The following is a 27165-nucleotide window of genomic DNA, read 5'->3' as shown; positions in this document are numbered from 1 at the left end:
TCCCCATTTTCTGTATTACAGTGTCTCTCAAAGATAGGTTAAAGGCATCAGTTTGGATCATTTACAGTTTCAAACCTGGATCAGATATTGGAGGAAGTGTCAATTCTTGCAGATCAAGTATATTAAAATATGTCACTGTAATTTCTGATTACATGCAACATATATAACTTATGCTGTAGTGGTAACCATGGGAAAAGACCCTTCTTCTCCTCTGTGCATTATTCCCAGTCACTCCTGCATTACTGCTGCTGATACAAGCCTTTACAGAAAAGAATCTGGCATTTTAGACCTTTTTTAAAAGGTAGAATGTATTATAAGAATTGACCAACTAATTGAGTAAAGAAAATGAACATAATATCTGTTTTCTGTAGCTGTGGTCAGTTATGAACCTTCATCATATCCATAAAGGTCAATAGCAGAATTTAACTCTCTGCCAGACTGTAGCTTGTCACTTCTGATGGATGAAAAAAGAGCAAAATTAGATTTTTTTTCGCTCTTGGGAATTGAGTTAAAGTGCAGAATTAGTTCAGCAATTCTGCAATAAGTACGAGGGACTTCTGCAACATCTACAGTATGTCTTTAGTTGCAACCTCATGTTGTGGTAGTCTAAAACCTCTTGATCCAGTGCCTTAGCAGTTCAGAACAGAACTACTGGTACCAAAGCCTTTCAGGGTCAGATCAAATTATTCATGTAACACACCTGTGGCTGTATAGCTAACCTGAGAAATCAGGGTTGAGAGAGCTTGACCTTGTATGGTACTGGTGTATCTGTGTGTGTGCATGATTGAGTGTGAGAGTGTGTGTCTAAAGGGAAGTTTGGGCAGTCCAGAACACTGGCGAGGACTCAGTGGCACATGACTGGGCTTGTGATTGACCTTATGTAACATTACAAAAGGCTTGCTGTAGAGCTGCCAGGAAAGCTTTGATTTCCCTTTGTGGATCAATAAAGTATCACATTATCATCAGAAGCATGTAGTGGTTGCTTTATGTGAAGGGCTTATTTTATTTGACCTAACACCTAGATTCCATACATTCATCACAATTTGTATGTTCGCCGTCATATATGGCACAAAAGTTGGGAAAAGGGACACTAAAACTCTGCACTACAGAGTGAAGCTGGGTCATAGTTGCACATGACACACTATTTCTAAGCAGTGTGTAGTGTGTTTACACTATAATTGCAGAGAACTTTAGTACTGTGTGCTGAAAAGAGTCAACATGCATTCTTAAAAAGCTCGAAAAAAGACATTTTGCTTTCTTTTTGTGCAATGTATTTGCCATTCCAAAGTCCAGTTGCAGTTGCAGTTTCAATGACGTCCGAAGTATGTTGATTTCTTGTACTGCAAAATTAGCATACTATAAACATTAGTATATAGTACACACTGTATACAATTATGTATGTAGTATGGAATTGGGACACAGTATAATTATTTCAGGTTGTTTAGCAGCTAATCGCTAGTTTGAATTTATATGCTAAGCTAACTAGCTTGTATGTATGTAGTTGTAGTTGTATGTAGTGTTTCTTGAGGTTGCTCAGCTTCATAATTTTAGCTTTTATTCTAAGATAAAGTGGCTTTTTAACTCCACCCCGAAGACTGAAGACTTAACTCAATCAGCAAGATAATTCCAGCCTCCAAGAAGTTCTTGTGTAACTAAAATCCCAATATGCTATTCATAGAAGAGCAATGGAAAGACATGGAGCTTTACCTCAGCACCATGGTGAGAAGTAAAACAAGAGATAACCCTTGAAAGAATGTGCCGTGCGTGTGTGTGTGTGCGTGCGTTTAAAGATAGAAGTGAAGGATGCTAGAGCACCACGCAGAGTCTCGCTGGCCTTTCCATATCCACTTGCTCGTTTTAGCCCAGATAGCTCTCCCACGTGCAGGCCTGCTATTAATAGCGCAGGTTTAATGTGCGATTGTCCCGGCAGGATTTTTATGACTCAACGGGCCAGTAGGTTTTCACTGTTGTTACTAAGGCAGAGATTAACCACAAATGGAAGTCACCACACTTCATATTTTTTACACCTCATTCCCCCAATACCACTATAATGACACTGTGATGCCCTTAACAAGCAGACATTAGCAAGTAGATTTTATAGGTTTCAAAAGGTCAAAGGTCAGGACTAAGTTTTGCATTCACACCAGCACAAATTGTAGATGTAAATACTGTGAATTTATATGAAGTCCACCTCTGTTCTACAATGTTTTCCTTAGTTAATTTGATGTTTCAGAATTGCTCTTGTATTTCTGTGGCAGTAGCTTATAATTCAGTCATATTTGCCACTTTTTATAAAACCCCTTAAACTCAGAATGAACTTATTGCAATTTTCCCTTAAGTATGCGCTTTCAATATCTTCAAAGGTGTCTGTATTCTACATTAATTTCATGCCCATTTGCTTAATCTGCCCATTCTAATGCTCCATTTAAGCCATAATAGATTTATACAGAGACACAGTGACTGATGTGTTCATTCCTGAGATGCTATTGTGTTATGCCACTACCATTATAGTACATTCAAACAGGGGAAGAATAAGCTACTTCTTCCCCTTTTTATTTCCCTTTTAGCAAGCTTAACACATTTATTTTTCCCAGGGAAGGATGACTGAGCACTGTGGTGTTTTTCAGCAAAAACCCTGATTTATATTCATACTCAGACTTCTGGATTTCAAACTCCTCTTTTGCTTAAGGCCACCTCAGTAGGGGATGTTTGGGGAGTCAGAGTGAGCTTCTTTTTAACTCATGCATTGAGATTTTTCATGGATTCAAACATGCAAATGTAGGTACAGACTCCCTCCGCTCACCTCTTGGCTGTTTCACTGCCTTACTGGACTAATCATGTTATGAACTGTGTTTGACCCAGTGCAGCACTGTTCCTCTGAAATGAACTGCAAAGCTTTATCAACTTTTTCTACTGTACAAAGAAACTTTCCTCACCAGAAAAATGACAGCGTTCCCTGAGAAGCATCGTCTTGCAGTTGTGTGAAAGACAGATAGATTTTTAGATTTCAGATTTATAGATGTTGGAGACTTGACTCGACATGAGTCATACTCAGACTTAGCACTTGACTCCCTAAAGACTTGACATGAGACATGAAAGTGAAAACAGTTCACCCCAAAATCAAAAATGCTTATTTTTCCTCTTACCTATAGTGCTATTTATCCATCTAAATTGTTTTGGTGTGAGTTGCCAAGGTTTGGAGATATCAGTAGAGATGTCTGCCTTGTCAACAGCAATGTCTCTTTCCAGAAATCATGACCCGGTTACTCAAGATACACAGACCTTGTTGTGAGCAGTTTCATGTAGGAACTATCGGTAGAAAGAAAATAGTGAATCCTAGCTGCAGTCATCTAGGATTCACAGCAGTTACAAAAGTGTCCAGTAGTGACATGTTTTGATGTGTTTTTTTTTTTCATTGTAAGTGCTGCGAGAAAAATTGAATAAGAGCAGAGCAGAGAAGGCCTCCCTTCTCGCTGAGCTGCTCGGTCGCCTGCTTTGTCCTCCTGGCATCTGTGAGTCATGTTGTGTAGCTGTCAGGGACTTCATCATTATTCAGAGTCAGCGCGGCGTTGGGAACACGCCGCAGCCACACTCGCCGGCCGCCTGTTGCCTTCTGCTGCTGCAGAGACGATGTTCAAATGTGCGTCACGTGTGTTGTGGTGCTTGGTCATGTTTGTGTGTAACATGGTTTTATATGCGTGGGATGTCCCATTGTTGAGTGTGTGTGTGTGTGTTAGCATGTGACATGGGCCAATCTCTATCAGTGCATGTATGTGTCTTAGTGTGTGTGACAGAGAGCAGGACACACCAGCAGAGCATCATATAAGGTAGAGGGTCGCCGACGTGACATGACATGACTTGTATGTGTGTGTATGTACTGCTCTTTCTCCACTTCATGTATTTGTCCAGTTTACATGTTTTCTGGTGCAACATGTGTACTTGTGTTATTTGTTGTATGTGTTTAGGAGTGTGTGTGTCATGCCCAAGGATGTTTTTATTGATTGATGGCTGCGATAGAGAGAAGAAGGGAGAGAACGAGGGATGACTGAGGAGAGAGAGAGGCTGAGTGGAAACAAAGAAATCAATTAGCCTGTCCTCTGAGAGAGAAGAAGAGCAGAAGAAGAGAGAGAAGGAATAGAGAAGAGAGGATATATAAAGAAAGGGAGAAATAGAAGATAGATGAGGAGAGGATAAAACAGGAGAGAAACAGGAAGAGGGAAGGTGGAGAGGAAAAGGGAGAGCAGGAAGGAAAAGACAGGAGAGAAGAAAAGGGGAGAGCTGAAAGGGAATCAAAAAATGGAAAAGAATGAAGGGCAGTGAAAAGGAAAGGGCAGAAGAGAGGATAAAGGGCGATGGCAGAAGGAAGAAGAGGAAAGGAAAGATGGTGAGGAGCAAGAGGTAACTGAAGAAAATGGAAGAGGAAAAAAGAATGCAGGAAAGAAAGCAGAGATGTTGAGAGGAAAGAAAGATGACAAAAAGAATGAGGAGAAAAATGGTGGGAGGAAACCAAGAGATAGGGAAGAAAAGAAGAAGAAAGTTAAAGATAGAAGAGGGAGACGAGGAAACAGCAGAGAAACATGATAGAAAGAATAAAAGAGGGGGTGGAAGAAAAGGGAGAAAGAGGAAAGGGAATGGAAGATGAGAAAAGACAAACTGAGGGGGAGAAAAGAGGAGAAAGGATGGATGGAGAGAAAAGAAAAGACAATTATAATAAGAGTAGAGTAGGTGGGGGATGTTGAGGAGGAAAGAGAGCAGAAAAGGCAGATGAAAGGATGCTGAATGAAGGAAAGGACAGATGAAGGAAAGAGGAGAGGGCATAAGGAGGGAAAGTGAAGGAAGGAAGCGGAGAATAGAGCTGAGAAGAAGAGAATGAGTTGAAAGAGGAGAGAGGAAAGGAAGGATGCACTGAGCGAACGAGTGGTGGGGGGGATTAGTCAGGCGCATGTGAGAGGGATGTGTGCTGCATGCAAACTAACACACACACACACACACACACACACACACACACACACACACACACACACACACACACAAGCTAGTTGAAAACACACACCTGCATCAGCAACTGGAGGGAGAGGAAGCAATGGGAGGGTCTTATAGAGGGCATCCTCTTCCCTTCTTCTTCTCTATCAAGTCACGACAACCCTCCCCCTCCTTCTCTCCATTGCTCCTCCTCTATTACTCTTTTTTTCACTCTCTTCCGACCCATATCTCTCTTTCACCTTTTTTCCTTTCCTCCCTTCTTACTGCATTCCATATAGCTCCTTCTCCTCCTGCCTTTTAATTTCTTTTCCCCTTCCCCTTTACACTCCTCCTTCTCCATCCCTCCTTTCTCTCTTTTTCTCTCCACTTTGCTGATTGGCTCTTTGATCATGTCTTCTCTGGTCTACTGTGTAATTCCGTTCTGTAATTTATGAAACCATAAATGATATCAGCTCATGTTATCCATTCCGTGACCCAAATAAACACTCCTCACACAGACCAAATAAACACGCACACACACACACTGTGAGGCAGAGTGGGAACAGTTGTACTTCGAGTTGTATGAGGTCATAGATCAAAGCACTACGAGCAGCGATCATAAATACAACATGATATTGTAGTGATTAAAAAACTAAAGCTGGATGTGGTTTTCTGGATGATGGGAAATGGACAGTTTGACTATGTGCAGATTTGCATGTCAGAGTGTGTAGAGCAGAGGAGGTTTGAGGAAAAAGCTCTGCAGACATAACTGGTGATTATGAAGTATTGTAAAAAAAAATATATATATATTATATATATATATATATATATTAAAAAAACAAGATTTTTAGACAATGACAGTAAAGTAATTATTAGACAATGACAAGTCCATTTAAGATATGTTGTAATGATAAGAAAAAGATGAAGTATTTTCCAAAATTAAAGAAAAAAGTAGGCAGTAATTCAAAAGCATTAATACATTCAAATGAAAGCACAGTGGCAAAAGCACAAAATGATGAGGCAAGAACTGCAGGGAGGGAAGAGAAGCGGGTGACTGATAAGCATGCACTGCTGTTTAGAAATGGAGATAATTAATTATTATATTGTAAATTCATCATTTATGTATAAACTGTTTGTTGATTAGTTTTTGGGAAATGTAAATTCTGTAAACCGCTTTGTGAAATGGTTTCTGATGATTGGTCACGATGGAGAAGGAGGGAGGAGGACAGAGCAGGACTATCAGAGACAGTATGTCAACCTGACTGTGCAGTTTAGCCAGTTGGAGATGAGATTAACTCTGAAACCTGATTGTGAATGAAAACCGTCAGTTTGATTCAGTTAAAAAGATGGTTGGTCTAACTGGTCAACCCTGTCTGCTTGCCCAGTGAGATGAATAGAAAAGGAAGTGTGTGTGTGTGTGTGTGTGCGTATGTGCGTGTGTGTTTGTGTTTGTGTGGGCATGAATGAGAGACAGAAAAACTGGTAACAGAGCATGCTTCCTCATATCATACATACAATAAGAAATTGATCCCTTACTTTTCTGTGGAAACAGCTCACGTACACACACACACACACACACAGAGACACACACACACACGCATATTCAACAAGTATACAACGGCTGTAAAAAATCCAGTTTGACTACTTTCTTTCCCCACATACTCCCTCATTTTCTCCTGTCTCTCCTCCTCACACTATTCTTTCCTCCTTCCCCAAAATGTTCCTCCTTCTTCCTCCCTCATTCTCCTCCCCCACGAGACCACAGTCACTTCCCTTCACACTGAGTCACGTACACACACTTCCTGCTGTTCTTTTTTCTATTCTCTGAATGACGTGGCTCTGTGTTTCTGTCTGAATCTCAGCCATGTGTTGTGACTGCAGTCCACGTGGCTGCTAACTTCTGACTGGAACATTATTTTAGTAGATCACAAAGTGGGGCTCTTGCCAGGGTTTCAGGGGTTCAGAGCGTTTGAAGAGTTCTTCAGAGTGTTCCAGGGGTGTGCAAGAGGTTTCCATGTGCTGTTAAGAGCATTTTGAGGATCGTTGAAGGGGTTTCAGGATGTCTTAAGGTGATTATAGGCTTCCTTGAGGGGTACCTGAAGCCTTTAAGGGTCATTCATTTGATCATTCTTTAGCGTTCTTCTAGGGATTCAGGGGTCATTGAGGGTTTTTAGGTGTTCTTAAGAAGAGTTGGGTACTGTTGTTCTCATTATTGCCACTGAAAGAAAGTCTCCATAATATGCCTCTTGCATTTCATGAGCACAGAGCAAATCCTTTACTTTTAAAGAAACTGTAACAGTTCTCATGATTCAGGAGATTTTCGTGACTGATCAGCCACGTGCCACCGTGACCAAAGAGTCAACATATTAAACAGAGCAGCTCATTTCACTGATTAACACGCCCTCAACCAACGAAGGGGAACTTATCACCTGAAGACCTCTTGAGTTGCAGTTGCACTTTGTGTTGTGAACCACGGGGGGATGTGCAGGATAATGCATGAAGACACTTCAAGATAGGTGCTGCTGGCGTATGTGACACATTTTCTGTCTAATCTTGCATTGTGCCGGGACAGATGCCTCTATTGGTTTCAGTGTCGAACCTCCTCTGACATGCAAGTCTCATTATCTATAATGAGTAGCTGTTGAGAGATGAGGGGCTGTTGATGAGAGCTCCTTGTGACTCCGACAGTGAACAGTGTAATAATATACAGTATATGCCAGATGATGGAGGCTTTTATCCAAAGTGCCTCACAGTACTTCAACTATGTACATATTTTAGAAAGGGTGGTCCAATGGGAACTAAACCCCTAATTCTAACAATGGCAGTGCTGCGCTGAGCGATGAACTTCACAGAATTATTTCCCACGTTTGGTAGCTTGTGTTTCAGAGAGCAGTGGTTACAGAGAAAACAGCATTTCCTTTGTGATCGCATAAGAGAGCAGAGCAGCAGACACGAGTGACTCATGCACACTTGTTCATTTCTCACTGAGGATCTTTCCAGCTGTGATCAGCACCTCCAGTTTTTTGGGTTCATGATTTACAAAGTGACACTCATGCACTTTTGTTGCATCTCAAAAAAGACAAACCGCCTGGGAGTTTTGCTTTAATCTTGATGTTTGACTAACGTGACCTTTCCCCCTCTCTCCCTCTCTTTTTCCATCTTCAGTATGGGGAGGAGGAGGTGTGTTCGGACCGCTTGGACACTGACTTCCCGGACATCGACCTCTCACAGCTGGACACCAGCGACTTCGACAGCGTCAACTGTCTCAGCGAGCTACAGTGGTGCAACGATCAGCCGGCGGACGCATCACCGGCCTCCATCCACTACAGTACAGCAGATGAGCTTTTTGAGGTGAGGCTTACAGTTCAGTTATACTGCATGGGTGTGGGCTGCCATCAAAATGCATCTAACATATGTCACTTTTTCTCTAAAATACATCTTCATCTGACTTCTTCAATGATGGTAGTAACAATGTTATCATAAATGTTATTATTTAAATTTGTCAAAATGAATAGATCGATATAAATAAGATTAGTGGATTGACTGAAATTTGGTGGACAGGTTCACTAAGACTGATGCAAAAGATGTTACATGTACAAAGTTAAAGGCACAAACAAGCACTTGCACAAGAAAATAACCCCATTCATCAACACACGCTTCAGGTTTAAGGCTAATCCACAAAGTTGGCACCCTGAAGCCACTGGAAACTGGAAAGTTCTCAAATCCGATTTGATTTTGGAAAAACATTCTACTGGACCCCTAAACACAACATCAGTGATTCAGCAATGACAGAAGTCACCCTGAATGGCTGAACCCATTGCTTAATGTCTTGAGGACACCATTCAAAAGTGTATGCCTTAGAATAGTTAGTGGATTTAATGTTTATGCAGTGTTAGTCAGTAATAAGGCACAGTCTCACTGAGGTACTAATGGATTTGTGTTCTTCAGCTTGGGTTAAGGTTATGGGTGAGATGGGGGCAAACTTTTTTTAAATTTCTGATAATAACAGTCCTTCGAAATCTTGTCTGCTTCTTGGAAGTGTTTTTTTCAGTGGGATTTTGCAAGCGATGCGGGGTATACAGGCAGATGTGGGGCAGAACGTTGTCCTTTGTTTGGTATTCAGAGAAAGTAACTGTCCTGTGAAGGGCTTCAACACCATGTGAGGCCAAATTCCCCATATTTAATATTTAACACCCCAGTTACCAAAGTATCTGCTACTGCAGAATATTTTTGTGAAATGAGGAGAGCACGAGGTGACAGGCCAGAATCTCAGGCAGAACTCTTCATTTCACAAAAATAGGTTCAAATGCTGCAGGCTTTTTTGAGCAATGCAACTAGACCAGACTAACTAGATTAGTCTGAATCTGTTGTATCTTTTTAAATTGTTTGGTATTTTTGTCGTGCACTGTGGCCTTACCAACAAAGAAAATAAATCTACAGTACGACCAAATTATGATATATACATTTAATGACTCTGCCAAGCAAAAGGAAGGTTTTTTTTTTTTTTTGACCAGGGCTGTTATTTTACAAAGTAAGTTATAAAAGTTTAAGTTTAATGGATTTTGGCCTTGGGGTGAGTTGGTGCAACAGCCAAAGTTCAGAAAAAGGAAACTCAATTTAGACAATGCAGCGTGTCTCAGAGGGCGCTGCCAAGAAAGTATTCCCAGTTACACTGTGTGTAACATGATGGTGGAAGCAGTCCATTAGTTTGGATCAGCCTGATGCTACTACAGGGCCAATGAAAGCCCTGAGGCTGTAGTATCAGGTGCCCTTGCTAGATGAATTCAGGGAATACCCTTCTTGCTTTTCTCTATCTGAGAGCCAACCCTGGATCATTGATTGTGTATAGGTTTCCAGCCTTTGCGATGTCCCGCGGTCCCATTACAGAGGCTAAATCAAGTGCATCTCGAGAATAAAAGAGATAAAGTAGCATTTAGGTCCAGATCATCAGCTATGTAATGCAACTCTGCTGGTGGAAATTGCTCTGATGCTGCGATGCACAGCAGAGTATTGGTTAAATGAAGACAGGCAAGGCATGATGGGAATGCAGGTGAAGTAAACACAGACTGTCTCTGTCTGTACTCTCTGACTATGTCTCTCTCTGTGTGTTTTTATTCAAATTTCAATCCCATTAGCCGATGCCCGAGCGACTGTTTGTCTTGCTGCTGTCGACACAAAACGCAGTTGGCATCTTAGGACAGACTCAAAGTACTACATTAACAGCAACAGATATTGGTATTGATGACAAAATCTTTGAGAAAGATGCAACAACAAGACAAAAGAGAAGACATGGTAACACATGGAAACACTCACATTTCTGTTCTGTTTCCCCTATTTTCCTCTCTCATACACTGTTTTACTTGCATCTTGTCTCTAGCTCTTTTTTTGGTCTGTCTTTTCATTTTCACTCCATTGTCCCCTCTCCCTTATGTGCTTTCTTTAGTCTCATGGTTTCTTTTTTTCCATTCTCTTTATCTGACTTTCTTTCTTTGTCTCTCTGACCCATACATATAGCTTTCTAACTGCTTCTCTCTCTTATTTTCCTACTTTTCATGGGTCTTTTCTCTGTTTTGACTTGATTCTGAATGTTTCTCTTCTTGCTTTCTTTCTTAAACTTTCTCTTCTTCTTTTGCTCATGGTCATATCTCATATAAGCCATATTTCATAGATTGTATACATAGTCTTACTTTTTTATACCGTCCCCTGTATCACCTGCACAGACCTTTTTAAGAAAACGGGATATTTTTTCTCAACTTTCCAAATCTCTGTTGCCACCCACCAACCCCCAACCCAAACCCTTGCCCCGGCATATTATATTTTAGCCAATATTGTATTGATCAGACTAATACAGCAGAGAGAGCAGACTGTCAGACGGTGTTCGGTAATAAACACACAGTAATGAATAGCATCATAAGCAGATGGATGAAGCCCCCGGTGTCCCTGTCTCTCTGCTGTCCGTCAATACACCACTTATTTACAGTAGCATATCGGAATCAAATCCCATGTCGGGCGAGATTGATCGGTGTTTGTGTGTGGTAGGGCTTCATTTAACCTTGGAAAGTGTAGAGAGAGACATGGATAGAGTAAGAAAGTTTAGGCTAGTTATATATTATTACTTTAATAATAATAATCATAATACTGCCTAAGCATCTTTATTGTCAAGTAAATGATTGTTATTCTGCCTTCTATCAGTCATTGATGTAACTTTCTTTTGCTCTCTATTGCTGTCTCTGTTTGAATGTACAAACATATGAGTAATGCTAATAAAGCCTTTCTGATTATGATATATCCACAGAGACACAGAAAATGTAAAATGGAAAGAACATTTTAGTATGAAAAAAAGCCAACTAAATGATTTTAAAACCATGTATCAGAAGTTAGGTTTGTACAGATTTAACCAAAAGACAACTGTAATTATCAAGAATAGCATTTAAATCCCTGCAAACTTTGATGCTGCTTACTTATGACTACGATTTTGACATCCTGTAGAGTATTTCAAATTCCAAATTGCAGCACCCAGTGAAGAGAGAGAGAGAGGCAGCAAGCCTGAGAGACAGATAATACATTTAATAATAAATAGTTTGGCAGCCGGGCAAAGATAGAGCTGGATGATAAAAGAGAGAGACAGATGAATGGAGCTCGGTGGCTTCCCGTAGGCCAGTCAAGCTATCACCTCTGCACCAGACTCTGCTCTCAGCAAGATGGCAGCTCCATAACAGTAAACAGCCCCTGTGTGGATGTAACAGGAGGGATGGAAGGATGAAATTTTGGACTGAATTTACGGATACATATTTTCTGCTGATTATCTTTAAATTTGACCACTTTCATGCTTGAAAATTGTGAAAAAGCACGTACACTATCATCGAATGAATAAGACAGAAAAGCAGCAAAAATGGACTGTCGATAAAAGCTGATTAGAGTGAATGGAGGAGGAAGATAGAGGAGAGGGGGATTCAAGGAGTGTTTCAGCAATGACTTTTCCAAAAGACTTAATCTGCTGAGGACAATAATTTCCAGACATAAATGCAGTATACATGTATAAATCTGTCAGAGGGGAGTTATTTTCCAATTGTCTTAATGACTCAAGACTTAATGACTCAAACATGGCTGTGCAGGGCGGGGTCACACAATGTTTTGGAAGTTATGAAATCTTTATCCATCACAGCTTGTTTGTATCTACCATACAAGCCTTGTCTTGGCAGGTATTCCCAAAAAATAAAACTGAAACAAAAACGGACATTATTGGTTTATGTTGCTTTAACATAAATTAGGGCTGCTATTTTGCTTTGATGTTCACCATACAGGGAGGAATCAGAGGAAATAGACCAGAATGTAATGCAGCCGCAGGTATTTTGGGTTATAAAAAAGGTGATTTGCAGCTTTTCTTCTCTTGAAAATCTCCTTCAATTTATGTCTCCTCCTATATGCAGCAACGGCTGAGAACAATAAGTTAATGCTGCTTCCCTGAAGTGTTTGAATTCTGGGAAATGTAGGAAATCACAAATTAAAATAGAAGTTGACAATGCAGGATAAGAGAGTGGATTCCCCAAAGCTAATAAATCACAAAATAATTGGAAATTGAAATTTAAAGTTCATTCTTGAGGATTTGCCCGAGTTGTCATGGATTTGGAGATGTTCAAAGCACTATCAGGACTTCTCATCCATGTTGACTTAAAAGTTAGTAAGTTAGCAAAGTTAGCAAGGCCAAGAATGAACTTTCAATCTCAACAACTTTTACAACAGCTACAAAATAGACCTTGTGGTGAGATTGTTTCGTCTAGAACTTTAGAAACGTGCTGAACATTACAGACTTCTCCTTTTAAATTGTATAGTCCCACTGTATTCTCACCCATGTTCTCATTGTGTTTGGCTCCCTCCAGATAGAAGAGGAGAATGCGGCTCTGCTTGCCGCTCTGACCGACAGTTTGGATGGCATGGTGGATGCCGAAGTGGGCGGGCTCTCCGTCTTTCCTGCCCTGGGGGAGGAGCCTGACCAGGAAGAGGAAGAAGAAGACAATCTTCCTCTGAGTACAGAGGACTTCAGCCAGTCCCTGGGGGCTGAGACAGAGGACCCATCTCTGGTAAGAACACCCTATACTTCCTGTAGACTGGGCAGTTTTTTCCCCCTATAACTTTGCTGTTGGACATTGTAATTGAGATTGGACATTGTGTTCTGATCTCCACTTAATTAACATTAAGTGGAGATCAGAACACTCCTCCATCCCCCCTGAGGGTCCCTGACTTCACTTTTACAACCCATATCTGAACATTTACTCCCATTTAAGAACTTGATATCTTCACCTCAAATACTCTCATGTTTCTTTTTTGTCAGTGGTCTGCAAATCAAAAAGTCCCTCGCAGCTCAAAAATCGCTGCCTGTTGAAGTGGAGCCTTTCATACATGCATCAAACACCATCCACTCACCCCGCCACTTTGTGCCTCTTCTTTCCCATGCTCTCCTCTCTCTTTCTCCCAAGTATCTTAATCTGTGTCGCGTTTGTGAACCTTGATGTTCCCCTTGTTGGCCCGCAAGGTTCAAAGTCTGCCTTTAACTCCAGGAAAACAGAGGGGCGCTGAGGCACACAGTGACCTTTCATCCAGTCCCGTCCTGTGTATGTGGAGTGTGTGTGTTGTATTTCTAAGGACCACGTGTCCTTACAAGAATAGAAATTAAGGTTAAAATCCTTCTGACTAAGGACACCTTGTGGATGCTTATTCAAGGAGTTTGTATAAGAATTCAGTTTGGCTTTGGGCGGTGATTAGAATTATGATTAGTTTTCAGTTAGGTTAGTACAACTGGAGTACAACTAGTTTAACATTTAGAACTAGTAGTAGGTTTAGGTTAGGAGTATTAATTAAGTTAAAAGCAAACAAATGTCATAAAATAACAATGGAAAGTAATGAACAGAGAAAAAGCACAAAAAGAGCTTATTTATTATCTCTACCTATATAATAAAAGTTAAGGCCCCTATATCTTACTGAAAAATGACTTTATTAAAAAGGCAGAAGCTAAAGTTTGGCCATTGTTTCTACTGTTCATCTGAGATCTGAGAACATGGTGACATCCCTTACTGAAACTTTGGATTTTGTTTTAGCAATGTTGTCATGATCTCATTACCTTGGTGAGTACAATACTAATCAAATTTGATAGAAATGATGGCCAAAACTACAGAAATAAGTCCCAAGTTGTGATAGACCTTAATTTTCCTGGATCAGGTTTTAGGATCAGGGATAAAAGTAGTCAAAAGTCCATTTAGTAATCCAAATGTGTGTGTGTGTGTGGTCTTCCAGCACATGTTCAAGTTTATGTGTTTGCTTGTTTTCATCCCCATGCCCCCTCTTTTCACACAGTGCTGCTAGATGTCTCTCTCTCTCTCTCTCTCTCTCTCTCTCTCTCTGTGTCTCTAGGCCCCTCCACCGTTCCCTGAACCAGACTTCTAGGAACAAACCTTGTTTTTCTCTCCTCTTCACTCTGCTCCCCCCTGTTATCAGCCCCTGCCTGCACCTGAACCCCATCCCCCCAAAAAACACTAAACTTCCATCTCATCATACAGGAAGAACAAATTGCCGTATCCTTTTACAGTGAATATTGCGCCCTACTTTCCCCTCAGTTCACTCTGCTGTCAGAAGAATGCAGGCCTGCACCCGGCTCTGGAGCTTAATTGAAGCAGGAAGCTATTTCATTGCAATAAACGACTTATGATTACAGCTGTAATGTGGCCTTATTGCACTTGTCAAGATGAATCCAGCCCGCTTCCTTAATTTGACTTAAATTTCCCAGCAAAGGGGCAGCTTACAGGGTTTGCTTGTGTGCTCTGATTCAGCTGCAGTCTACAAAGATACTATTGTTTGGCGGCTATGAGTAATGCTGGATGGCTGAATACCTACAGCGTAAATACTTACCGAGCTGCACTGCCTTCCCATTTGCAATTACACACCGAGTCGTACTATAAAACAAGTCTGTCAGTGAAGTCAGAGGAGGTTTGTTAAGCTCTACAATGAAAGGTTTGGTGTTTAGCAACACTTGAGGTTCAAGGAAGTAAACTAAGTGAACAATAAGACTCAACAGGACCAGCTCTTAAAGCTTGCAGAAAACGTTCTGATTATTAATGAATTACAAGTAGCGAAAAAGCAAAAAGAACTGTTTGTAAGGAAGTTATATTTGATGTTTATAAATGACTGCAAGTCAAACAGAAGAACTGCAGGTTTCATAATCCCAAATTTAAGAATTGTTAATGCGATGTCTGTCGGTCGGTTCACCACTTTTGTCCAGAAATACTTCCAATATTGGACAAATTGCTATGGCATTTGGTCTTGATAGCCATGGTGGCCGTAGGATGAATTCTAATGACTTTGGTGATTCCCTAACTTTTCCTCTAGCTCCACCATGAGGTTGACCCTTGTGGTTTTAAATTAAATGCCCCAACGGAGTCCAATCTCTGTTGGGATTTTGAGCTTTTCTAACATGTGCAAAATATGAAAAGGGATACCAAGAAATTAATAACAGAGCAGGACATCCAACTGTGTTTAGTAAAGCATATTACACTCAAGAACAAGTATACTGCACCTGTAATCCACTGTTATGACTTTCTGACAAAAACTCATTATTTTAAATGTAGATTTTGAATATACAGTTAAGTTGATTTTATCCTTTCAAAGGCTTTGAAAGTTTAGAGACTCTTATGGACTTTAGGAGCTGGGATCATGTGACATATTTTACCCTTCTGTTACCACTGTTGGTAGCATTGCAGGATCTGACTGGCATCAGAGAGAAATAATGAAAAGAGGAAGAGGCATTCCTTCTAAATTGGTGGAAATGATGACTGTAATGACCTTAGATGGTTCAGTACAGGAATAACGATAGTTTGGCAGTCGAGAAAGCCAAACAGATGCCAAGCCTCACTACGATAGCCATTAGCGTGTGGCTTACACTATGCTGGCATAGTAACAGCAAACAGGACGCAGCAAGACAGAACTGATTTTGTTGCTGTTAATGCCATGGAGGTATTGTTTAGTCCAAAACAACGAGTCAGATGCCATCTTCTTCGCTGTTGTGTTGCAAAACACTGTCACCCCGCACATGACCGCCCTGCCCTTGTTTCACCTTGAAGACTCCTTGGTTGTCAGTCAATATGTGCCAAAATAAGAATGAGTGTAGGCTGGTTAATCAGTTACGCCTGCCACTTTTCTCAGTTTCCACCTCCATCTAGTAATAAAAGACAGTGAAGGTCAAAAGAGAAGTGGTAGGTTCTGTTGGATAATTCCCGTTATAAACTGAGAAGAACCTGATTGAGCACAGTGCAAGTCATCAGAGAAACCCTCTCTATCACGCTTACATCGTCTGCCAGCTTGGTGTCTCGAACAACAGGAGGAGGAGACCCAAAAGGAACAGGAAGCAGACTGACACAGAGAGCAGATTGAGAAGTAATGGTGTGAAGTTTAGGGACAGATGGTTGCTGCGTTTGCTTTAAGCTTCAGAAGAGAAGTTTGTTTTTATCTAGGTTTTTTTGCTTAAATATGACCCAGATCTTAACCCAAAACGTTAAGTTTAGTTCATAAACTATTAGCTTGTGCTCAGCTTAGTGATTAAGTGTTTGTGCTCTGCAGCTTATGAAAATGTAAATACCAATAATTGATCCTGCATTTTATTGCTGCAGTAACCACTCATGATTTATCCTGCACCAACACTGCATATGTCATTCCAGCTTGTTTTTCTTCAAATACTGCTGCTAAGCTACTACTAGAGTTTCTACATCTACTTCTATCTCTGTCGTTGCCACTACAATATCTGAAATCATTTCCATAAGGCATCATCTTGGTACCCCTCCAGGCTGCAAGCTTGTGATTGTAGCACGACAAGTCAAACCTCCTATCGCTTTTGGGGAATTCAGAGTTTTCTACATCTAAAGAGATGCTTAATATCATTTACATGTCAGGGACAGTGGTGAACAGTACTGTATGTTTTTCCAAAGCATAGGAAAACATGTTTTTTTTAAAGGATCAACCAAAAATTGTCATGCATGCAGTTGACAATAGGAATGAAATTAAAATGTCATTTTCAAAATTTGTATTTGAGAATTTGTATTGGTAATGTTGCCATTACACCCCACTTGTACAATTTGTCACAAATACAGTAACAGTTGTTAACATGCATGTGATGCGTGAGTGACAAATTAGTGCCATTTTTAGCATTTCAGATTTCCTGATTGTGAAGTGATAAAATGTCTGTTAATAACTACACTACTACTGCTATTACTATTCCCCTAGCAGCCTTACCTGTAGTAATACCAAACCTTTCACAGTTCAAGTAGCTGTTTACACTGTTACCTATATTTATATCAGAGCTTTTCCATGACCCGGTGTTTTTCTTTTTTTTTGTCTGGTTAATTCATGTTTTCCAGTCTGGCAACTTCTCCTGTTTGCCCAAGAAAAAAAAAATCTACTCAATCAAAACTGAAAAATAATTGTGCTTCTTTCCTATAAACTTACTAATTTGTAAAAGTTTCATAATGATATTCCCTGATTTCTGAAAAAGATAGATTCACTGAATGATTCACTCGTATGAAATGCAATGTCTCAAAACTAAGTGAGGACCGACTCCAGACCCCCTGACAGAAAGCAGAATATTTCACTCTGCCGTAAATAAATCATATCATCCTGTATCCTAGCTGTTTCCATTGCGTATACTATCAGTGGCAAAAATAGCAACCTGACATTCACATCCACTCACACAGAAAAGGCTGGTGTAATAACATTATGCTGTTTACTCTACTGAAGCTGCCAGATGTGTGTTTGTGTGTCTGTGCTTCATCCCCTATTTCCATCAGTTGAGTAGTTTACTGTCACATGACTGCTGTCACTCGTGCTCAGGCCTGAGTGTAGTGCTGCACTCTACTGGAGAGAAGTGGTACTGCATGTCTCTTCATTTACAGTACACGTCAATCTGTTTGAAATTTTATAAGCTTAATTGGATTCACATTAAAGATAGACGCAATGTATGTATGCAATGTCATGACCCGTCACAAAATTTTATGAAACATATGAACTAGTCATAACTCTAAATCAGTCCAATTACATTCTTTTTTTATTGCTTTGTATGTAATTTAATTAATATATTTATAAACTTATACTGATATGTAGATGTATATAAAAGCACATTTGGAGGCCCTTTACAACTTAATGAAAAAGTAACTTCAGTCTTACTAGTCAGAATGTAATCACAGATGTGTTTATATTAATGTTTTGACAAGTTATAAATTAACTGCTGGATTAAAACGACCTGAATATATCTCTGATATCATTAAAGGAAATCAGACAATTGAAAAGTATTTGGAAATACAGATGGGTGACAAATGAAAGGAAAAACCAACATAAAATGTATTAGTAAGATGTTGGTCCACCACGAGCCTCCAGTACAGCCTCGCTGCTGCTTGTCATATTTTACAAGTCTTCTAGAGGGATGAACACCATTCTTCCAGTAGATATTCCCTCATTTGGCGTTTTGATGGTGATGGTGGAAAGCGCTGTCTAACATGTTGCTCCAAAATCTCCCAAAGTTGGGTTGAGATTTAAGATAACTGATTAAGGTAACTGTGAAGGATATGATTCACATAACTTTCATACTCTACAAAACCATTCAGTGAGGCCTCATGCCCTAATGGAAGCCTCTGTATCACATTCTCTGCACATTTATTTAGGGTTTTCCTGTAATTTGTCACCCTTCCGTATCTTGAATTATTGTTATTATTAGTCAAATTATAATTGCAGACCGGATTGTCATTGAGATTGGTCACTTTGTAATTATGACTCGTCAAAACGCACATGCAGACATCTACAGTATAATTATGATCAAGCCAAACCATTTACAGTATACAGTAAAACAGCTTGCCGTGTATATGTGTGCTTATTTGTCTAAATTGTTCTTAAGTCAAAAATCGTGTATCTCCAAATGTTAACTATTTGTGAACTAAGAAGAACGGCCTTTTTTATATCTAGACAGTATTTGTTAATGTATTTCACTGAGTATTAAACTGAGCAACAGTTAAGCCTTGAACATATCTAAAAGCATGTAAATCACCGTAAGTGGAAATACGTTGTTTTCTTCTTTCTCTTCCTGTTTACATGGAATTAATTTAGGTTTGTGAGTACACGTCATGTGCTTCATCACAGTTTCTTTGCACTTATCATTCTATGTTTAAGTGTATTTGTTATAATGTCACTACATTCATGTGTGATTGCAATTGCACCTCCACTTTTTCTATGTGTGTGTGTGTGTGTGTGCGCCACCACAGAACAAGGCCCTCCATTGATGCTGCCAGTGGAGCTCTGGAAGGCATCCAGAGTAGAGTAGAGTAGAGTAGAACTGTGAAGAGTAGAGTGTTTGAGGGCCCCGGATGCTGCCGGAAATGTTTCACACAGACACAAACCTTCAGTCTCCTCTTCACTTTCCTCAATGGGACTCTCAGAGGAGCGTCATCACACAGTCTGAGCCAAGTTGGCTCACCCACAAAGGGCTGCGGTGGCCCCATTAGTGATGCGGGCGATCATCCTGTCAGTCATTTGACCCAGATAGTATTCTGTGGTTACATCCAGCTCTGTTGGGTGGTAATGCTGTACTCATTAAAGCATTACAGTAATATATAATGATAGTGTTGTAAATAAAACATAATTTAATTATGACCCTTGGACAGTGATCTGTAGCTTTATGGCAAACAACCACCATTATAAACAATAATCTGTTGTATTGGTTTTTGGAGAAGCATCTTTTTATGCTTTATGCTTCATAAGTTTGATTTATATTGAGTTTTATCTCTATAATGTTTCACATTACTTTCTCATAAAGATGTATGCCAACCTAAAAAGCCCATAAAGTGGTATTAAGAGCCCTTCTCAGATATATGTAGTTCCCCATATAAAGTTTAACTAGAGGTGGGTCAGCAGGTTTGATGTACATTTATATATGTTCATCGCCATCAGAGGTCCATTGGGTGATTAAATGTCAAAGCCAATGGCTAAATATATAACAAGGGGGCTAGATAATCATAAACATGAAACATTTGTAGTTTTATGTCTAGTCAGTCATTTTATAAGTCAATTTAAAGTGAATAGTCTGATGTTGTAAATTGGTTTCAAAAGTGATTGTCTGGATGCATAGTGCTCCTGTCTGTTATTTAATTCACTGTAAAAAGCTCATATATCTAACAAGCCAGCAGGCTAATGTACTAAAGCAACATGCTGATAACTTAGCATGTACTAGCTAGGTTAGCTCAAATTTTATATGTATTTTTCCCGTAAATTCCCCATTTCAAAATGTTCTTTCTGTGGTATTCTCATTGTTCACAACATAGAAATACAAGTGTCTCCTGGATAATTTAATCATATATCATTTTGAATTTTTATCTTTGTTTCTGAGAAATCATGATTTTTATGGTGGATAGCTCTAAATACTACAATACATATTAGCCCCAGTTGCCTTTGCTATGACTAAACATGACGAGTCAGAAGAGCAAATCCAAGCTGTAGCAAATTCAAAACGCAAACCCAAAATCTGTCCGTGAAGCGATTTAAACTGCTAAATGTATTTTCAGGTTTCTACTTCTTCAAGTCACTATAAGCGAGATACACAACAGAAATTGAAAGCTTTGTCATTGGATTTTTATTGTTGGCCAAATCGCAAAAACAATTCAATTCAATAATAGTATTCATTCCCGGCAGGGATTCATTTGTTAACAAACACAATCAGGTGACCACGGTCACTGTTTCCCAAGAGATGAGGACCTCCGATATGGCTGCCAGAGGGTGTGTTGCGTTCAGTGAAGCCTCTGTGTGCAGGGCCCTTTGCTGTAAATCATTTGGGAAGCCTGGTATATCCTACTGCTCCAGTCCTCATTCCTATCACATCTGTATTTTCTACATCGTCTTCTCCTGGACCAAACGCTGCACAGCTTAGTGAGGGATTTTCTCCCTAAGCTGATTTATATCAGCTGATGGCCCTGTCATGAAGCTAGGCACTGGAATGAATGGATGAATGGACAGATGAAAAAAAGCAATGAAAGGATAGTGAGGAATGAGGAGTGGTTGTGTTAGTATCCATTTGAAAGGTAATGCCTAGGGACGGATTTGGGAGGGGTTTGTTCTGTTTCCTCTCTGTATCTTGACTGTGGCTTCCTGTTTGATCTGAAGGAAGGAGAGTATGGGAAGGAGGAGAGATGAGTGAGAGGCAAAAGACAGCATTAAGGGGGATGAGCTGTGAGAAGGAAGAGGACAGAGTTGATGTAAAAGTACATAGGTTTAGATGAAGATGGTTGTCAAAGGTCAGAGATAGATAGAAAGGATGGAGATGAGAAATGGGGAAAGTAAGAGGGGACGGTAGCAAAGATTTATGGATGAAAACAGAAAAGGAGCTGAAAGATGGGACAAGGATTTAAGGAAAGGAAGAGAGGATGTGGATAGGTGGTAGAGAAAGAGGGGAGGAAAGGATGGAAGGAGTGTTGGTACAAAAGGAGACAGAGAAAGAAGCAGACAAGACATCACGCGGGATGAGAAAGAGACCGGAACCATATAGAAGGATTGATAGAAAGACAAAACTGTTAACATGGAAGGATGGAGGAGAAAGGATCCTCCCTTTCTCCTCCATCCTTCCATCTTCCATCAGAAGTCATATTCTATGTTTTTATAGAAGTCATATTCTATGTTTTTATAGAGAGGAATAGCTGAATCCAGCTCTTTAATGGGAAACGTGAATGTGCCATGTAGCTGTCAGCTTTAGGGATGTGATAGATGTATAGTATCATAACCTCATGGCCTCTTCTGCACATTATTCCCTTGTACAAACATCCATCTGCAGGGTGTTAACAGCCGACAGAATATAGATTAAAAATTGGAATGAAAGGCTGAAGGAGCCAAATGTTGGACATTTTCATCTCACTATAAACCCTTCTTAATTTTTCAGCTTCCCTCTTTTGGTATTATAAATAAAATGTGTAAAAAGTTATAATATTTTAGATGTATCTTTAAGACATGTAGCTTTTCACTTTTCCTTCCTCACCCTCCCATACTCATACATTACATATACATTTTTATTACTGTGCTTGTATTTATAACATTTATGCCATGACTCAAACATAACATCAAGACTAAACTTAACCAAATCTTTAATCCTAATTATACATTTTAAGGGAGCAAGGACTTAAAAATGGATATCCTTTTGAAAGATTTCCAACTTTCTATCCAGGTGGAAACATTTGGTCCTTATGAGGACATAATTCAAGAACATAATTCAGAAGCACATCCTCCTACGTTTATTTTACCACTGGAAAAAACAAAAATACCACTTTGCTAAATATGTTGGATGCTAATTTGCAAAGCCTAACTGATTTCTCCCACCCTCTTCCTCACTAGCTGAAGAAGCTGCTGCTGACTCCTCCCACGGGCATCGACGCACACAAAGATAGAGTCCACGGCCATCGCCATAGCAACAGAAGCCTGCACCTACGGCCAGTCAGACCTCTGGTCAAGGTGAGTCACGAATTACTGTGAATACATATCGATTAAGGCCAGATTTGGCTGCTTTACAGTACGTGATAGTTTAATGTGATATTAAAACTCTCCCTTCACTTATTTATCGTGCAATACAACTCCAGCCTTCCTCCAACTGTGAAGTGGAACTGAAGCACTATGTTATGTTGTAACCCCAGACACACATCTCTGCATTCACTGGTTACCAACTCATTCCCTGTGTCTTCTGAAGGCTGGTGAGATAACAAAATTGGATTTTTCCAATCACTTCCCCTCAGAGGTGGCGAGTTAAGGCAGAAGTAATTCACTGCTGCATGCAGGGCCTGCAGTCAGCATCACTGCAGAAGTTGTCCTTCCAGCAGGTGTCTGCACTTGTTTTTTGCAGGCTAGAGTCAGACCAACCTATGTTATTTTTTCCTGACAAGTCAAGAGTTTGTTGCTCATAAAAATAATGACTGTTCTCTCTCAAAACCAAAGGTGGAGGTAGAGTGACGTAGTAGGCTGCAAAACCTCTTAAGTAGGAGGGTTGAGATGGATGGTTGGGTGTACTAAGTGTCTGACTTTGACATCGAGGCTGCAGTTAAACAATATCAATCCCACCTAAAGTAATTTCATTATACTGGCTTTCTAGAGAGAGTTTTAGCATCAAGGTTTAATTTCAGGCTTTTTCAACCCTGACAAGAATAAATTATCATGTAACTACTGAAAAACTGTGGTCAAACTTAAAGAATAAAAACTGGCTATCAGTGGCTTCAGTACAAAAACAATAGCCAATCGGTATTGGCCTGTACGAACTTGTACTGGCTAAACCCTACTGCTGACAGGAAAAAAATAGCAAACTTTCCAAAGTCCAGCCAGCAGTTGTCCAGCTACAACCGTTTTTATTTTCCAAATGACAGATATCTCCTTTTGGACTAAAAACTCTTTGAGCCTTCAAGCTTGCAGAGACCTTCAGCTGCTACCCATGATAGATGTGGTGTTGTGGAAGAGACGACATTTACAATGGCCACTGCTCTATGACTTAGCAGTAATTGGATAGCTGCTAGCATTATGCTTCAAATGGTCATTGATTACAACACCAGTCATTTATCATGTACAAGCATAAAGCGCGGCTTTACACAGCCTTCTGCTCTGGCTCAAGCAAGAAGGATACATGGATGCAGTGCGGGGATAAGCCTGTATCCATCACACACCCTCCTAACCTTGCTGTTGCCGGCAGTGTGTATGTGTGTGTGTTTGAGCTTTAGTTTTAGAGTAGTGTGGCTTTGCTGTGGCAGATGGCGGGAGTATTGACTGACAGGGCAAGAGTGCATCAGTGAATCATAGTCTCTCTCTCTCTCTGTATGAGTAATATAGAATCAGTCATTTCATCGCAGCTGCACACTGAATCATCCCTACAAAGTCGGAAGCAAAATTTACTGCTGTGTGCTCAGTGTTCCTGTATCCAGGGCAGAAAATTGAAGATACACCCATGCATTTATAAGTCAGTTTTTGTTGTTAGGTGGTTCATTTTTCTTGTTCCCATGAACAACTGTAGACAGCGTGATGCAATATTTACAGCACAGCTACTGTGGAATTTGACAGAAAATGAAAATTGTTTAATCCAAAACATCAATAGTAAATGTCAGGTGTTAGTGTCAGTTCCTCAGAGTCAGAGACCGAGGGCTTTCTTCTGTGGTTGCTATTTTGTATCGATGTCCATTGACAGAAGCCTAGATAGATGATGTGTTGCATTTAGATGCATTCTTGAATGTGTACAAAATCAAATATCAGTGTTTAAGTGCACAAGGCTGGGTGAGGGAAAGTGGGGAAAAATATTTGACAACAATTTATCAAAAATAAATTCTAGAAGATCACAAAAACACTGATATACAGTTAGGGCCCATTATTTTCATTTTTAATTTAAAAACAAGTCGATAAAATATGGAAATTTATTTCAATTTATTTTTAAAAAACAGGTTACAATCTTTAAAAAGGAATACTTTCTTTTTCAAAATAACTTTTTTAAATCACTCAATTTAATTTTCAAGATAAATGTTATTTCATTTAAAAAATGGGTGAAAATCTTTGACATACACAGTCAGTAATTACCTTTTATTTATTTATGCTTTTGTGGGGACATCAAATCTGCATCTTTTAAAAAAGTGATTTGAAAATTGGTAAAAACCAAAAACGACAAGCCTTACATACATACATTTATTTTGTCTATCAACCACAGGAGCTGGAAAACCCCCAAATGATCGTAAGCATGGTTAGATGTTTGGGTACTGATCAAAATGTCTTGTAGAGTAACTTACCAGACAGGCCAAATTGGCTGCTTGCTGGTGGTTATTTCACTCCCAGACTCTGTCAATGACTTACTACAGCAGCATTTAGTTCTTGTAGTCTAATCTCCAGTTCACAGACAAGCTTAACAAGATCAGGGTTACAGGTCTAGCGTCTCTCCATTTGCCCTCCTCTCGCAAATTCAGACCTTTTCATTTATCCATTTACCTGTTCATTTGGTTCAATTCAGTGGCTCTATATTGTCATAACACCAGAAAAGCTCACACTGTAGAACATTTTTCTCCATTCAAAGATAACTCATCTCTTTGATATGTGACTGCAATCGAAACATTTTGCAAATTGTGGGCTAAAGGTTTTTGCCATGTAGAGGGCAAACAGTTGGAGGACACAGTCTCATGCTGGTATTAATGTTTGTGTGTCTCCCCCCTCAGAGTGACCTCCCTCAGGAGCGGAAGCCCCGAGTGGTGCGTCCGGCGGGCCGCCTGTGCACCGAGCTCCACCGCCACCTCACCACCGCCCAGGACTCAGAGGACACCCCGGCCCTTGACACAGAGGAGGACGAAGAGGAAGAAGAGGACGAGGAAAGTGAGTCGGAGGAGGATGAAGAGGAGGAAGGGGAGGAAGAAGAGGAGGAGTCTTCCAGCAGCGAGGTGGAGGGCGTGGCAGTTGTGACTGCTGTCCCCTCTGAGCCAGCCAAGCCTCAGTTCAGCTCAGAGAAAGAACTGAACTCAGTGGTGGAGCTGATCACCTACATGCACACTTACTGCCTGCCCACGCGCAAGCAGCAGGGCTGGGAGCGTAAGGACCGTGACCTCCAGAGGCCTCGGGCCAGACCTGAAGCTTCCCGCCTGGCCCCCGCAAATTCTCACAGCAGAGTTGTCTTGGTGGCTACTCCTGGGACTAGTGGGGGCTTGACTGGGACAGGCAACAGTGCCCCGAGGAGGCTCCCCTTCGCAAGGCGAAGGGAGATGAAGGCCAACTCCCTTCTCCGTGAGCTCCTGCAACAGAGCAGCTCTTTCGATGTGAGCAAGCCTTACAGACTGCACAGCCCTCCCTACTCCCACTCCCTCAGCCCCAACAGAGGAGGAATATCGGCTCCTTCTGCCCTGGCTAAATCAGCCCCTGCCCACTCCCCCAGCTCCACCACCCATAAACTGGAGCTTCGTAAAGACTCTTCCTCTCCTGAGAGAAGATACTACTCCTGTGAGGCGCCTCAAAGCCCGGAGGGGACAGCAGAAGACGGTGGCTCCTTCTCGGTTCGGCGCTCCCGACGTCTGGCCTCCTTCCCCAGCCGCTTTGCCAAGAGGCTGCGGCCTGGTCGGGCAAGGGAAGGAGAGGGGAAGGACAAGGAGGAGAAGGAAGAGGGACGAGCAGGAGTCAAACTCCTGCCAACCCAAGCAGGAGGGGGAACCACAACGGAGACGCAGCCAGAGCAGCGAACGTCGGGTGACGGCAGCGCCGGTGCAATGGAGCCGACCAAACCCTGCTGCCACAACGGTGAGATGGATAGGAAAGATACAAGCTATATTCATACTACAGGCTTTTATTCTCAGACACACATCTTCTGAGCATGCTTGTAATGCAATGCATGGTTGTAACAGGCTTTTTATGCTGATTGCAGAAAAGCGAGCCTGCCTCTGTCTGCCTCTCAACCCCAAGTCCACAGCGTGAGTATCTCTATATAAAGTACCTGGTGTGTTTCATCATACAGTAGTAGCTTGGTAAAAGTCCTTTTCATGCAGCATCAAGCCTGCAGTAGCAGAGTACTTCATGTTAAGCATTGCAGAAGCATCCTTTTATGAATGTTTTGATTTTTCCTGGCCCTCTTACTGCACTTTCGCTTGTGTATAATGCAATCTAAAAACTGTAACAAAAATATCTACTAGTTCATAGCCAGCTATTTTGTAAGCTAAAAAAGAGACCACATTTTTCAAATAATTTCTTTTGAAGACTGAGGCAAAATGCAGCAGTAGTTCACCGAGCTTACAGTTAGGAACTTAAATTTAAAGACTAAATCTACATGTGAGATATCTAACTTAATTATAAAGTTAGTTATAGTATAGTATTATTATTATAGTAAATTATAAAACTCTTCTTATAACCTTAACCGTGAACAAATGTTAACCATAGCTAAACTGTTGGTGCTTAATATTTGTTCATCACAACCCAGGTACAAATATCAAATAGCATTTGCATGTTATTACATGACCCTAGCAGAAGTTTGTTTTGTAATTTTTTTTTTTTAAATTTGGGCTCACTATTGGGTCTGATAAAAACAGTTAAGTGGCTCTTTCATAGAAATTAATGTTATGCAAAGGGCTCCAGATAATCCCAGCAACGTATCAATCTCAGTAAAAGATTACATTAAGAACTACATCTGCCAAATTTAGCAGCAAAGTT

General features: G+C 40.5%; 2 protein-coding genes across 2 annotated transcripts in view; one reads left to right on the top strand and one right to left on the bottom strand.

The window, feature by feature from the left end:
- Positions 1 to 27165, bottom strand: part of pde6a (phosphodiesterase 6A, cGMP-specific, rod, alpha) — a 100410-nt gene that overhangs the window by 9908 nt on the left and 63337 nt on the right. The window lies entirely within an intron of this gene.
- The window catches only part of ppargc1b (peroxisome proliferator-activated receptor gamma, coactivator 1 beta), a 90510-nt gene that overhangs the window by 49401 nt on the left and 13944 nt on the right, over positions 1 to 27165 (top strand). Inside the window, exons 2-6 of the mRNA XM_044205696.1 lie at positions 8128 to 8313; positions 12843 to 13043; positions 22363 to 22479; positions 25197 to 26262; positions 26387 to 26432. Coding sequence (XP_044061631.1) covers positions 8128 to 8313; positions 12843 to 13043; positions 22363 to 22479; positions 25197 to 26262; positions 26387 to 26432 — 1616 coding nt within the window. The remainder of the gene's footprint in view (positions 1 to 8127; positions 8314 to 12842; positions 13044 to 22362; positions 22480 to 25196; positions 26263 to 26386; positions 26433 to 27165) is intronic.

Source organism: Siniperca chuatsi, linkage group LG8, assembly GCF_020085105.1.
Source record: "Siniperca chuatsi isolate FFG_IHB_CAS linkage group LG8, ASM2008510v1, whole genome shotgun sequence".
Classification (NCBI taxonomy): Eukaryota; Metazoa; Chordata; class Actinopteri; order Centrarchiformes; family Sinipercidae; genus Siniperca; species Siniperca chuatsi.
This window is presented reverse-complemented; position numbering and strand designations above follow the sequence as displayed.